The 13,224-nt window shown below is 36.1% G+C and overlaps 1 protein-coding gene across 3 annotated transcripts in view; it reads left to right on the top strand.

Moving 5' to 3' along the window:
- TTC7B (tetratricopeptide repeat domain 7B) overlaps positions 1-13,224 on the top strand; it is a 131,181-nt gene that overhangs the window by 88,858 nt on the left and 29,099 nt on the right. For 2 of the 3 annotated variants that reach the window (XM_032691093.1, XM_032691092.1), the window contains 2 exons: positions 6,155-6,295; positions 11,629-11,831. In XM_032691093.1, coding sequence (XP_032546984.1) covers positions 6,155-6,295; positions 11,629-11,831 — 344 coding nt within the window. Of the gene's footprint in view, positions 1-681; positions 756-6,154; positions 6,296-11,628; positions 11,832-13,224 lie in introns of those variants that run through there. The other variant, XM_032691094.1, reaches the window with a different exon arrangement.

The following is a 13,224-nucleotide window of genomic DNA, read 5'->3' as shown; positions in this document are numbered from 1 at the left end:
ACTGCAGGTTTGGGCATCGTTGAGTTGAACTTGCTCAGAGCTACTCTCTATATAAACAGTACATCCCAGTTAGCATTAATTGGCTTGTTCTTGTTCTTTCAAAGCTGCAAGTTAACAAGAACCTACTCAAGAATGAAGGCAAACTGAAAGAACACTGAAGCCAACACACAGATTACGTTACGTGAAGCCCAAATTTTCCACTTCCAAGCTACTGTATCCTCAGGGAAAGGAGCTTCCACCATATGCATGAGACGTAGCAGAACTATGAAAAAAAAAAAAAAGATATTGGAGTCCTTTGTATAGTGTCAAAAATTATTGAAAGTTAAAGCTGTCTGTGAGTAAGGAGCGGTTTCCCTAGATGCTTATATGTTAGTATAGTTTCCAGGGCTGAAAAATCTCATGTTCTTTATCTTGCTCAATTCTTTTTTTTTCCCTAGTGAAAGAAGCCTAAGGCATTTTCTGTCATCAACTTGACTTCCAATTTCTGTTGAACAGGAACATGACTTTAGAGGTGTAGCACCTTACCTAATTTTTTATTTCTTGAAATTCTGTAAACCCGATTTACAGTTTGAAGATTATCAGAAATCCTCTGGCTTTCTCGGAGTTTTTGGCTTATATATACATATAACATTTTTTTTCTTCTTACTTTGTATTTTAATTTGTGGTTTGATCTGTCCAAAGGCAATCCATCAGATGCTTACTTTGATGGTTTTTACTCCCTTTTGTCAGTTTGTAAGTAGTATTCACTGTGCATTTCTATTAATTACTCAAGGACTAAAATCACCTTTTCCTTTACCACAAAACGTACATGTTTTGTCCATCAGTAGTGGAAACTTGATAGTGTGTAAAACAAGGCTGATGCTCTTTGCCCATTCAGTACCTTGAGGGCTGTAATCTTATGAGATCCAAATGCACTCAACTAACACTTGCATTTAATAATTAAAGAGGCAGTATTCATTTCTAGAGGACTGCAAATAAAGATATATTAGAAAGGTCTTGTGTATCATAATGGCCAGCTGCCAGTATGTTGTATTAGAGAAGATTTTATGCCACTGCTGTTCCTAAAGGAGTATGTTGCAACTACTGTCATGAGTTATAATAAACTATTGCTTTATTTTGTGGTACGAATTTTACTTGTAGAATAAAGGAAGAGTACACTTTGAAATAATGAAATTATGAAAGCAAGCTCAATAAGAGAGAATGAAGAATATGGATCAATGAAAATAACTGCTGCTTTAATCAGGACGTTAAATAATATTCTTTTTCTTCAACCAGTTACCTTATAAAGCTGTGTGCTTAGCCTTGAATAGTAGATTATTTTTTTTTCATTGATTGCTTTACCTTTTCATAAATTTTTATGGTGTAGTACAGGACCAATTTGGTGAAGGAGAGAAAAGTAAGAAGATACATAAACCAACATGTTTGACAGTGACTAAGCACAGAAAATCTTTTTCAAAGTGCTGAGAGGATGCTTTATCAAAGATGCTGTCTGTACTTGACTACTATCATCTCCACGCATAACTTTGCAGCAAAACATAAGCTAGCTTTGTAATTTGTGATTGTGATTGTGTCTCAGACTCTTAATGAATTTTAAACGAAAAAATTTTTAATTTTGGCTAAACCTACCAGTCTGTCTTATTAAATGCATCACTTGGGTGATGTATTAGTCCTGCAGAAGGTACTGCCTCTTTGTATCAAGCAATTGCTTTTCTTAGCATAGAGTTGTCTGTGTGTCACATCACTAAATGTTCTTACTGCCAACTGTGTGCATATAAAGTTGAAAGTCGTGGGGTTTTTCCTCTTTTCTCCTGCATGAGCATTGCAGTTAAAGTATTTTTTTCTAAATGTAAATGTTGAAATGTTGAAAACATGATGAATGTAAAACTGTTGAGTAATATTCTCTTTTATGGCATAAAAAGAAAACCTGCCATAGTGCTTTTATCAGTTGGTATGAACATGTTCCATGAAAGATGACGGTCTAGTCTTTTACTCATTTTCAGAAGGAAAGTTGGATGTTCATAACAAAATGATTTTGTTTTTCTCCAAACTTGCATTCCAGATAGGTGCTGTTAGAGTCCACGTATTAGTTTATGTCCATCAGGCTACATTGTGAAGAATTTATGAGGAAATGACCAAGAAAAAAACTGAAGGAGTCTTAACACGTTCATTTACATAGGATGACTTATAAATGGTATTTAATAGATGGGTTCATGTAGACTCTCCTGTGTAATATTTAAGAAAAGCCTGAAGAGAGTAAATTGAATGCTTTATTCACAAAAGTTGTACTGTAGGTGTGACTTGGAAGAGAAAGGTTTCTGTGAGGTGACTTAACTTCTTGGTTAAATTGTGTTTGTTCAAGGCTGTTGGTAGGTTTTCTATTTGAGATTGAGTTGAAACACAGAATCTGCAACATGGTTGCTGCAGACCGTATGTCAGTATGGTGAGTAGAAACTGTAAATTCTAGACCAGTGCCATTATAGGAAACCTGAGTGGGAGGTTATTGGATTTTTATTTAGGAACATTTTGACATGGTTAAGACCTTCTGTCACACTTTGCAGTGTGCAATGTGATTGAGATTCCAGATGTTAACCAATAAGTTAGCTCGGTTGGCTAGAGCATAGTGCTAATAACACCAAGATCGTGGGATTGATCCCTGAATGGGCCATTCACTTAAGAGTTGGACTCAATGATCCATGTGGGGTCCCTTCCAACTCAGAATATTCTGTGATTTAAAGTAATTTAAGTAGTGAATTCTAGATCTTGCAAAGACAGTTCCTGTTTCACACTTGGCCTTTTGTAGTATAAACAAGCTTCAGAGCAAAACTAACTAAATAAAAGTGAGTAGCCGGAATCTATTCGGTGATATAATACTTTTCCAGACTTCATGCTTTTCTATCTCAAAATAAACACTTTTTGCTGCTTGTGGTATTTTGAGGGAATTTTTTCTTGATTCTTAAGTGTCTAACAGCAGGTATAGAAGTTGTCTAGAAGAGGAAGGATATTTGTGTGTGTGAAAATGTGGTAAAATTTTAAATCAGAAATTGCTGCTACTTTATCTGAGCATTTGAAGGAAGTTGCAACAGTGAATTGTAACACTGAAAGTGAGGCTATGGTTGTGTTTGGCTGTTGGGTGCTGAACTCACACCAGTGAAAGCAAAGTGCAGATAAGACTGGGAAGAGAGAGCAGAGCTTACAGTGAAACTGTCAGGGAGCCACCAAATAAGTAACTGGCTGTGTAGGATCTGTGAGGCCTCAAGCAGACTTTAAGATGACTTCAGGACCTATACCTTACCCTCCGTTTCTCACAAACCACTTTGTATCTTTAGCAGTTGTAGTTGAAATTACTGTATGTTTTAGAATTGTAATGTAAATATAAAAATCTGAACCTGGGCATCCTGGGCTAGAACAAGGAACAAAGAATTCAGATAAGTTACTTCTAGTAAGAAAAGGCAGGAATAAAATTTGAAGGAAGGCAGGAAAAAGCTTTTTTAGTACAGAAGATCCTTAAATGATTTTTAGTTGTCTGCAAAATGTGTTTTAACAGAAGGAGGCAGAAATGAGTCAGATGACAGCTAATTGTGGCTATACTGAAGAAGTATTTATGGGTTTATGAGTTAGAGCTATCAACATGAGTGCAGTGTACCTGAAAGATGCCTGACTGGACAGTGTCAAAAAAAAAAAAAAATAATAAAGAAAAAGGGTTATAGCAAAGATGTAAATGTATGGTAAAGTATACAGTGGCTGTGCTGATTAGATATGCAAGGCTGTACTAGAGGTCATCCTTCCTTCTTTTGAAAACTGTAGCCCTGTCCTTGATATCTCTCTTAACCAATGCAAAGAGGGTTATTAAAGAAACAAAACCAAGTAAAAAAAGCACAATTATCAATGGTCTTCACTGTTTTGTGATATCCTTAAGTTCACTACATTTTAAATAAGACTGCAGAGTGAAGGATTTCAAGGGCTGGAATTCCCAAACAAAAAGTTTACACCAAGTTTCTTTGTATGCTGCTTAACATTGATCTTCAAACTTGAACCCCAAGAATCCACTTGTTTGCAATATTGTTTAAATTTAGTTGATTATATTGAATAATCTACAGCCTGAGTTTCTAAAAGTCTAGAAGACTTGCTGTGTATATGTGTATCTTATCTTCAGAGAACTAATTGCTGCAATATGTTAAGGATTACCTCTTTCCTAAGCAGGAAATATAAACAATTTGAATAATATCACTTAAAAAAAATTTTTTTCTAAGAAGATATTTTATGGTTTTTTCCTCTTTTTTCTGCCACTTAGTATAAAATCCAGGGTAGGAAGCGCTCAGCATCCACTCTGTTTTAATTTTAATATAGGTGGCACTGAAGCTCATAAGAATTTTATCACAGTATAGGGGCTTTTTATGAATAAATTGATGTACAAAAAGTTTTAATAATATATTACCATATGTGCTTTATGGTTAAGTACTAGAGGCTTAAAATTAACAGCACATTTTTGACATGAAATTACTTGTGGCCTGGCCAGCACCCAGAGTCCTTGCTTTACACAATAGAAAGTATAGGCACTTTTTAATACTAAATTGCATACTTGCTTTTCAGAAGGAAGCGATTAGATAATCTCCTTTGTGTCAATGAATCACACCTTTTCTTTACAAATTGTTCTGGAGAGACAAGAAGCCTCTTTCACTGTTAGTCCCCTGAAGGGTAAGAAGTGACAGTCTTCAGTGAGGTACATTTAGAGAAACGGCTGTCAGACAAGAAAAGGGTTGCTGATGACTAGTACTTATTTATGGTACCCTTGCTAGTATTTTTCTTGGAGTACACTCCATGTGCTTCTTACTTAGACATTTTCATTTCTTCAGAAGTCAAGCCTGAAAATAAGATACGCAAAAACTTTAGTGAATGTTCAGCTGTGAAGGCTGGAGTTTGAGTTGTTTCATCAGCTAGTATAGGAGAGCAAACTCCACTGCCACATACTGTTTCAGATCTCCCAGGCAATTCCTTTTCATAATGATATGAAATGCTAATTATGTCCTGTGCTGCTTTTCCCTTGTTTCTGTCACTTAAAGGAAGTATGATGCACACTTTCAGACAAGCTTCCTCCTAATCTATATACTGGGAGTTTCTCATGCTTTCTGGTTTTCTGATTTATCTTGTCACACTTAAGAACATATGTTTTATGTGGCAGATCTCGTCTTTAAAATTCCCATGATACTGAGCATAAAGGTTTTGTTTATTTCCTAACTTCTAGTGATGACGACAAACTTTTAGGGTGCAGTTCAACTTTTACAGGAATCAGTTCTTTCTTTTATAGTATCTGCAGAACATTTTACTGTCATTATTTATTAATCAGGTCTAGTGAGTCTGAGATTTTGTAATTTGTAATTATAAAATAATTAGAAATATGTTGAGACTTAGATGACAAGAAGGGGTGTTGCTTAAAATATTCATGTTCTTGATTTTAAAACAAATCACTACTGGATATGCTGGCAGTAAGTAGCGATCAAAAGTACAATTGCCATTAGGTATTCTCTAGCCATGGCAGCTTTTATCCTTAGTGTACCTTGGGAATGTTCTTTAAGCAAGGGACTTTTTTGCCACAAGGCATTTTAACTCAGACTTCCTGATTAGTTGAGTTTTACATTCAGTGCAGTTTAGTTGTGCATTTGTGATGGGGTATGTTGTGATTGTCTTGTGTATTTTAGTTCTCTTTTTTTTTTACTCTGTTATTAGTCTTAAAATAATCCTCTAATTGCACTCTATGGAAAGACATAGCAAATACTAACATCAAAGTGCATGCAGCAACCTGAAGACTATAGTGTACAATACAATCACAAACCTTTTTTGGATTTTACATTGCCAGAAAGGAAGTGTCAAGTTTAATAGAGAGTATTCATAGTAGCAACCCAAAAAAGCATCAGGTGTAGTTACCAATGTCCAGTGTGTTTTTTATATAGTCTTTCAGACCAGAATAAAAGCTTTCATAAGAAGGAAAATTAACCTGACATTTAAAAAAACTTCTCTAAAATGGTAAGTGCAAATTAACTGTGAGGAATTTGGGGTAAAGCCTCTTATGAAAAGAGTCACTGTTAAATGTTTTATGCAACGTACATGGCCTTTGCTCTTTCTGTGATGGTAAATTTTTTTTTTATTGCTTCTGCAGGTTCAGTCCATGCCACATCAATAGCAGCTTCCAGAGTGGAGCAAGCATTGTCCGAGGTTGCTTCATCTCTGCAAAGCAGTGCCCCTAAACAAGGTCCCCTGCATCCTTGGATGACTCTGGCTCAAATATGGCTTCATGCAGGTATTATGAAAGTAAAATTTATTTTTCTTTGCCCTCCCCTTTCTTGCTAGCCTAAGGACTTGCAAAAATCTGTTCATTTCATTCAGAATCTGTTATCACTTATCAGATCAAATATTTTCCATGTATGTGGCACTGAAGCAAGCCAAGAAATAAAAAGCACACTAGAGTTGTTCTGTATGTAAGTCAGTTTATAAAAGATAAGACAGTATTTTTAGAATGCAGTTGTTATCAGTGGAGTCATATCTTCTGTAGAACAAAAGGAACACTCTCTCCCTTATCCCTGAAGAATTTAATTTCTGAAGTACCTAGAAAATCTTAGTATATGGAAATTTAGGTGTCCTGATTCCATTGAATGTGAAAAGATGTTTGCAAGATTATTAAATAGAGTTCTTGTAACTACAGATCTTTATAATTGGAAATAAATAACTCTGCATATGTGGGGAAAAAAACAGTAGTAGTTGAGCAACCTGTCCCTTGAAGCTGTGATAATGAGCTCTCGTTCAGTTCTCTTCCTTCTGACTTCATTAATGTAAGATACCCAGGATTGTTTGTCTAAATGTGGAGTCATCTTGAGTATTGTTATGCTGCTCCAAGCCTCAAGCTAAATGTAATATCACAAGTGACAGTTACATAAAATTTTAACCAGAAAATGATAATGCAGTGTATTTTTACACAGTTAAAACTGTATAACTTGCAATTGTTTTTAATGATATTTGCATCAGAAAGGCGTAATTTAGAAATCAGCCAGCAATTGTTCTGCTTTGGTCTTCTCTCAGAGCATTTTTCAGTGATACACTTTTTTTTTTCCCCTTCATGTTTATATTTAACAAAACCATCCTTTATTTCTTAGCATTTTAATTTACCTATTTGCATTAACAGTTTTATTGTGTGAAAGTCATTGCAGGGCAATGGCTCCCAGTTATTAATGGTTTAGTGGTTTAGAGGAAAAGCCCAGAAGATGGGAAAGAAAGAGCAATTACAGTGATTAATAATAGTGATCTCATTTGGGGGTGGAAAGGCTCCTTGAAAACAACACAGATTAGAACAACGTAGGGTCCAACAGGGCATAGTGTAGTCTCCTGCCCTGCATCATGGCATCATGGATTTTAAATATTTATAAACTGTCACAGACAGCCATCCACAGTAACTCTTAGCATCTGTAATGCTGATAATTTCTCAGCCTTCCTCGGCAGCTTGTTGAACTGCTAATTTTCTGTTTGGCTTTTTTTAGTTTTTGTTGGTCATGTCCTGTTGCTGATTTTTCGATTCATGCAAGTGACTGCTGCTGTTTTGCCCACAAAGGAGGGGTCTGGACACACTTTTCTAATTCCTTTTTAGTTCACAACTTAATCAGATTTGCATACACATTGGTGGTTGGCTGCTGCAATCCACTACACAGGCCACTTTTCACTCTTAAAAATATCTCTCTTGGCACACGTGGTCTGTAGGCCATATTCTTGACTCCCAGCAGAAGGAAGCATGGGTGGGAAGTAGGAGAGAGCTGGGTTGGACAGTGAGCTGAAGTGTTAAAGATCCAGTAGAAGGACACAGCAGAGCATGAAGAGTGCTCTGCCTGTTTGTGTATGGGAAGCAATGAAAACAAAAAAAACCCCAAGAGATTAAAGAGAGCTGTTGTCTACCTTCAGAGAAGGTTCTCCAACCTGAAGTCTGCTTCCTTTCTTTTTGAAATGATCCTGTTCTTGGTGCTTCTGTTGGTAATTTGTGCTGTGTTTCAGAGTCTTTAGGTATCTTGCTGTTTAGCTGCTTGTCCTGCTACAGTAAATATGCTGAGCCTCGAGAAAGGCTCTTTACTGTAGGAACACTGAGAATAAAGTTTTTCCCAGAAGCAAATACAAAACAGATATTCTGGAAGGTGTCTTCATCACTGTATATATAGGTTACTTGCACAGAAAACAGCGATAAAATTACTTAACAAATTACTTAACACCTTACAGCACATATTCTTTAAATAAAAGTGAAGATTTACTGTTGGGAAATTGCTTCCTTTTTGAGACTCATGCCACATTTAACTGTTTGAGTCCCTGTATGATTGTGCAGGGTTTTACTTCTCAGTAGGGGAGAGAAAAATCTTTAATAACCTTTAAATCTTAAAATACAAAAATTAAGAATTATTCTTCATGTAAGATTATAGAGACATGGAAAAGTTATGTAAATAAGTTCTAATACATGCAAAACTTAGTGGGAGGTATTTACCCAAACTAATACAGGTGGTGTAAAAAAATAGAAAAATGCTTGTTCTTATGGATGGATATACAGTGTCATGTCAGCTGTCATTAGTGTAAATGAGCATGGCATTCAGTCCAAAGAAGTTGATTTTGTACATGGTAACTGGCTTTTAATTTTTCATCTTGTTTTTATTAATGGACTGTTTCAGCCTTTCATTTTTGGACATATCATGTAAAGGTGGAAAATCAGGCTTATTTTAAATGTGAAACTAAGTGACTTCTGCAATTAGTCCATTCTTCAGTAGCTCACTTAAAAACCTGACCTGTCCCTAAGTGATCAATGACTGTGATAGTCCTTTGAGAAATGCATCAAGACTGAACTCATTATTGCTATGGTGCTCGATTGGAAAACAGATTGATTCCTCAATAAAATGCACATGTAAGTGTTGGAAGTGTTTGAGCCAGAGGGCATTCTTGGTGTTCCCCAGGTGGAGACACTGGAAAGAGCACATCAGATTGGCACCTGGTTTCTTTTTAAACGGCTGCTCCTCTGAGATGTTCCTACGAAGGCTGCTGGCACTTGCCAGTTTTCCACAACTGATTTGTTTGAATTTGTCATGTTAGTTTTTAACACTTTTATTCAGTTTGAAGTCATTATCTCAGAATGAACAGCTCTCCTTTGAATTCAGAAATTTCCTGAATGAACTTTCATGCTTAACACTTAGCTACAACTTCCATTTTCTAGTCATTCACTCATGCACAGTTTTTCAAAAAGCCTGCTGTATATTCTGTTGGGGTGGCATAACTTCTGGTAGAGGAAAGGAGAAGATTGTTTAAAGTTATTACAGAGTTACTTTAAAAACAAAAGGAATTATTTTGTTTAAATTTAATACTTTTAGGAAGGTGTGTTAATAACTCAGATTTCTCTGCTGCAGTTCATCAGCAGGACAGCAAGATTTATTATCTCTTACATTAACAGAAGATGAATTTATAAGCAGTATTGCAGCCTAGTGTTAAAAGCTATTACTACCATAATTGTTTCTTCTCAAGAAATACAGAATTTCAACTGTATTCTGTTAAAATAGACAATCTCTGCTTATATTTCAGTCTAAAATTATTGTGATAGCAGACAATCACCAATGGGAGTAATTTTTAGTTACTGAGTATTAATATCTAATAATTATCTTATTAATTGCTTAATTAATAATTAGCTTTACATATTACCTTTTACAGTCTGTGTAAATTATATTTTTCTGAACTTGTCTTTTCACCAAGCAACTTGGTAGTGCGTATTTCAAATTATGTTTCAAATCTGGTGATGCTGGAGAAGAGACAGCAAGACCTGTAGAGCTCAAATGGTTAGCATTTAAATAATGTAGTGTATTTTGTACTCACTAAAATGTTGTTTCTCACATAGTACCTTTTCAAAAAGCACTCAAGAGTAACAGTACCCAAAGCTTTTCAAAAATATTGCAGAGTTTTTTTAAAAAAACACCTCTCAGTAAAATTCACATTTTCTGCTCTATGTACAGCTCACAAATTAGGCTACCACTTGCTCTTTGGAGTCTACTAACAGTAAAAGTAAAATCCTAGAAAAATTATATTCTCCTAAATTTTGATTTTGATTGCAAAATTTTATCTGTTCATTGTCTTCCAGAAGAAAGAACTTTGCTGTTCTTTAGTTATACAGTACCATCTCTGACTGTGTGAGATGATTCTTTTAGGGTTAGGGGAAAAAGTGTGACTGGATCTGCAATTTCATGTGTTAGTTCTTCATGTGGGTGAGACTTTTTCCATCAAATAACATTTCGGTAGTTTCTAAAAATATACTGCATTAATCAATACATCCATGTGGACATGCTGTGTTTGGTAGAATGTGTTCTGTGAAATCACCGAGTCAACTGAGAAGCAAAATAATGCTCCTCTGGTAGAAAAAGATCTGTTGTTCCACCAGTAGGATCAGGTCTTAGAGGAAGAAAATAATTTATTCTTGCAATCCTACAAAAATTGGTTAAAAAAATAGAAAATGAGAAAGAACTTTAAACTGTGTTTGCCCATCTACTGCTACTGAAAGTCAATGTTTTGTTAGTCATTGCTATAAATTAATTTTGATGAAAATAATAATTGTGAATATTCATAGCAGGTATCACCTGTAAATTACAGTTTATACACTCTGCTGTACTGAAGTTAACTAGTTAGAGATACTGTCAAGTCTGTTTGATGCAATTGTCTCGGAGAAAAGCTCCTTTAAAGGCACTCAAACATCAGTCTCGTTCAGAGTTTTAGGCATAATCCCAAATCCACTGTTGTAGTATGAGTTTCTGATCTGAGAGTCTTTAAACCAAGATGGGTGGCCTGTACAGTACAATGAGAGGCATATCTTGAGCAGTGATAGATCACTTTGCTGTTTCGATGCAGCACCTTGATTTAAACCTTAATCTGTAAAACTCTTGTACAGTGCAACAGAATAGAATGCAGTTATACAATTACCTTGAGGCTTCATTTTTATTGGATCTGTACCAACATAAAGGGAAAAATGACCCTTTATGGGTCAGAATTTTTAATAGTTTTTTCTTGCATTTAGGATCTCTTTATTCCTCTCTTCTCCCACTCTTTCAGCAAGAGATTAGGATAATCCAGCAGGGTAGAGAAATAGCAGTGTTGAAGAGTTTCATAAGAGCTACTGAAGGCAAATACTTGTTCTGTTGTTAGTTGTTAATTGCTTACTGAATGAACCCTTTTTTTTCCCCCTATAGTCAATCTGATTTACAGAAGTGTATGTCTGGCTACTCAATTGTTTTAAATAGTACTGGAATACTGGCATGCTCACATCTCAAAAATAAAACTAAAATTAAAAAATCCCAGACTTAAGTTATAAATAACAAACTATAAAGAGAATTCTGGGGTTTAAAAAAAACATTTAGAGGCTGTAACTCCTTTTATATCTAGAAAAGCAACTTTTCTAGAAGAATAATTAATTTAAAATAATTTAGGTAATAATTTCTCTTAAAATGCAAATTTTTGGGGGGAATATAGCCTTTGTTCAGAATGAAACTATTTACAAATAGAGCACATGTGACAATGTCTAATGTGACAATCTAATGATGAAGCAGGAATCATTAATTGGTCCTCCCATTCCTTCCACAGCTGAAGTCTACATAGGGATTGGGAAGCCCGCTGAGGCCACAGCGTGTACCCAGGAAGCAGCTAATCTCTTTCCCATGTCCCACTATGTTCTCTACATGAGAGGTCAGGTGTCTGAACTTCGTGGAAATATTGATGAAGCCAAACGCTGGTATGAAGAGGCCTTATCTATTAGTCCTACACATGTGAAAAGCATGCAGAGGCTGGTAAGTCTGGAGTCTACCTTCCTAAGTACTGTCATCTCAACTGATGATATTGTATTGTGAAATCGTGACCCATAGCTTATGAGTTTTGGATCTCTATTCTTATTAAGAAAATGCTTTGGGGACAGTATTTTCTGAATTTATTCTGTTGGGACGTAAAAAGGATCTGCAGGTAATAAGACTATTTCAGTCCTAATAGAGACTACAGAAAAAGAAATCATTTGCATCTGCCTAATATTCAACACCATTAGGAAATAAAGATGGCTTGTGGTAAGATACTGTAGTCTAGAGGAAAGACTGGTGATTCTGCTATTCCAAACTAAAAGTTGAATTCATAAAATCATAGAATATCCTGAGTTGGAAAGGACCCACAAGGATCATCGAATCCAACTTCTGGCCCTGCACAGGACCATCCCCAAGAATCACACCATGTGACTGAGAATGTTGACAAAATGCTTCTTGAACTCTGTCAGGCTTGGCACTGTGACCACTTCCCTGGGGAGCCTGTTCCAGTGCCCCACTACCGTCTGGGGCACTAATCAAATATCCAGCCTAAACCTCCCCTGACACAACTTCAGGCCATTCCCTCGGGTCCTGTCACTGGTCACCACAGAGAAGAGATCAGTGCCTGCCCCTCCTCTTCCCCTCACAAGGAAGTTGTAACTGCAATGAGGTCTCCCCTCAGTCTCCTCTTCTCCAGGCTGAACAAAACAAGTGCCCTCAGCCACCATCTTTATTGCCCTCCTTTGGACACTCTCTAATAGCTTAATATTTTTCTTATATTGTAGCACTCAAAACTGCACACAGGACTTGAGGTGAGGCCACACCAGCACAGAGTAGGGCTGATCTCTACATTCTGCATGTTTATTTGTTACCTTCATGCTACGTGGTTTCTTGAATTTGTGAAAGGTAGAGAATCAGTCTTGCCCTCAAATGAATGTAGCTTTAATTACAAAGGTGCCTCCCCAGCATAAATGTATGGGTTTTTATATACTTCATAGATACATACATGTATATATTCTGTGCTTACTGTGTTAAGAAGATTACTTTCTCTCTTTAATCCAGTTTTCTTCCAGATAGAGCAGAATATAACAGCTGAAATCAGCTTGTTACCAAATCTTTTTGTTCAGAAGTGGAAGCTGGTTCCTGCCTAGGTACTTATGAATTATTCAGAGAAATTTCTTGTGCATCCCCGAGGCAAACATATGAGACAAAAGATCAGATAGAGAGGCAGCACAGGGAAAATTTTTTGTTTCGCCTTTTCAGCAGTTCAGGATATTTGAGCCTGCTGACAAATGCCAAAAGGTTCCTTTTTCTGAAGGAGCAGACAGTCAACCTAAAGCAGTGCAACTTAGTGAAAATAAAACCTTATTTTTCTAGGTATCTTTCTGTCCCT

The sequence above is a fragment of the Chiroxiphia lanceolata genome, chromosome 6 (assembly GCF_009829145.1).
Source record: "Chiroxiphia lanceolata isolate bChiLan1 chromosome 6, bChiLan1.pri, whole genome shotgun sequence".
In the NCBI taxonomy this organism is placed as follows: Eukaryota; Metazoa; Chordata; class Aves; order Passeriformes; family Pipridae; genus Chiroxiphia; species Chiroxiphia lanceolata.
The sequence above is the reverse complement of the archived record's forward strand: the minus strand, read 5'-3'. Positions and strand labels throughout refer to the sequence as shown.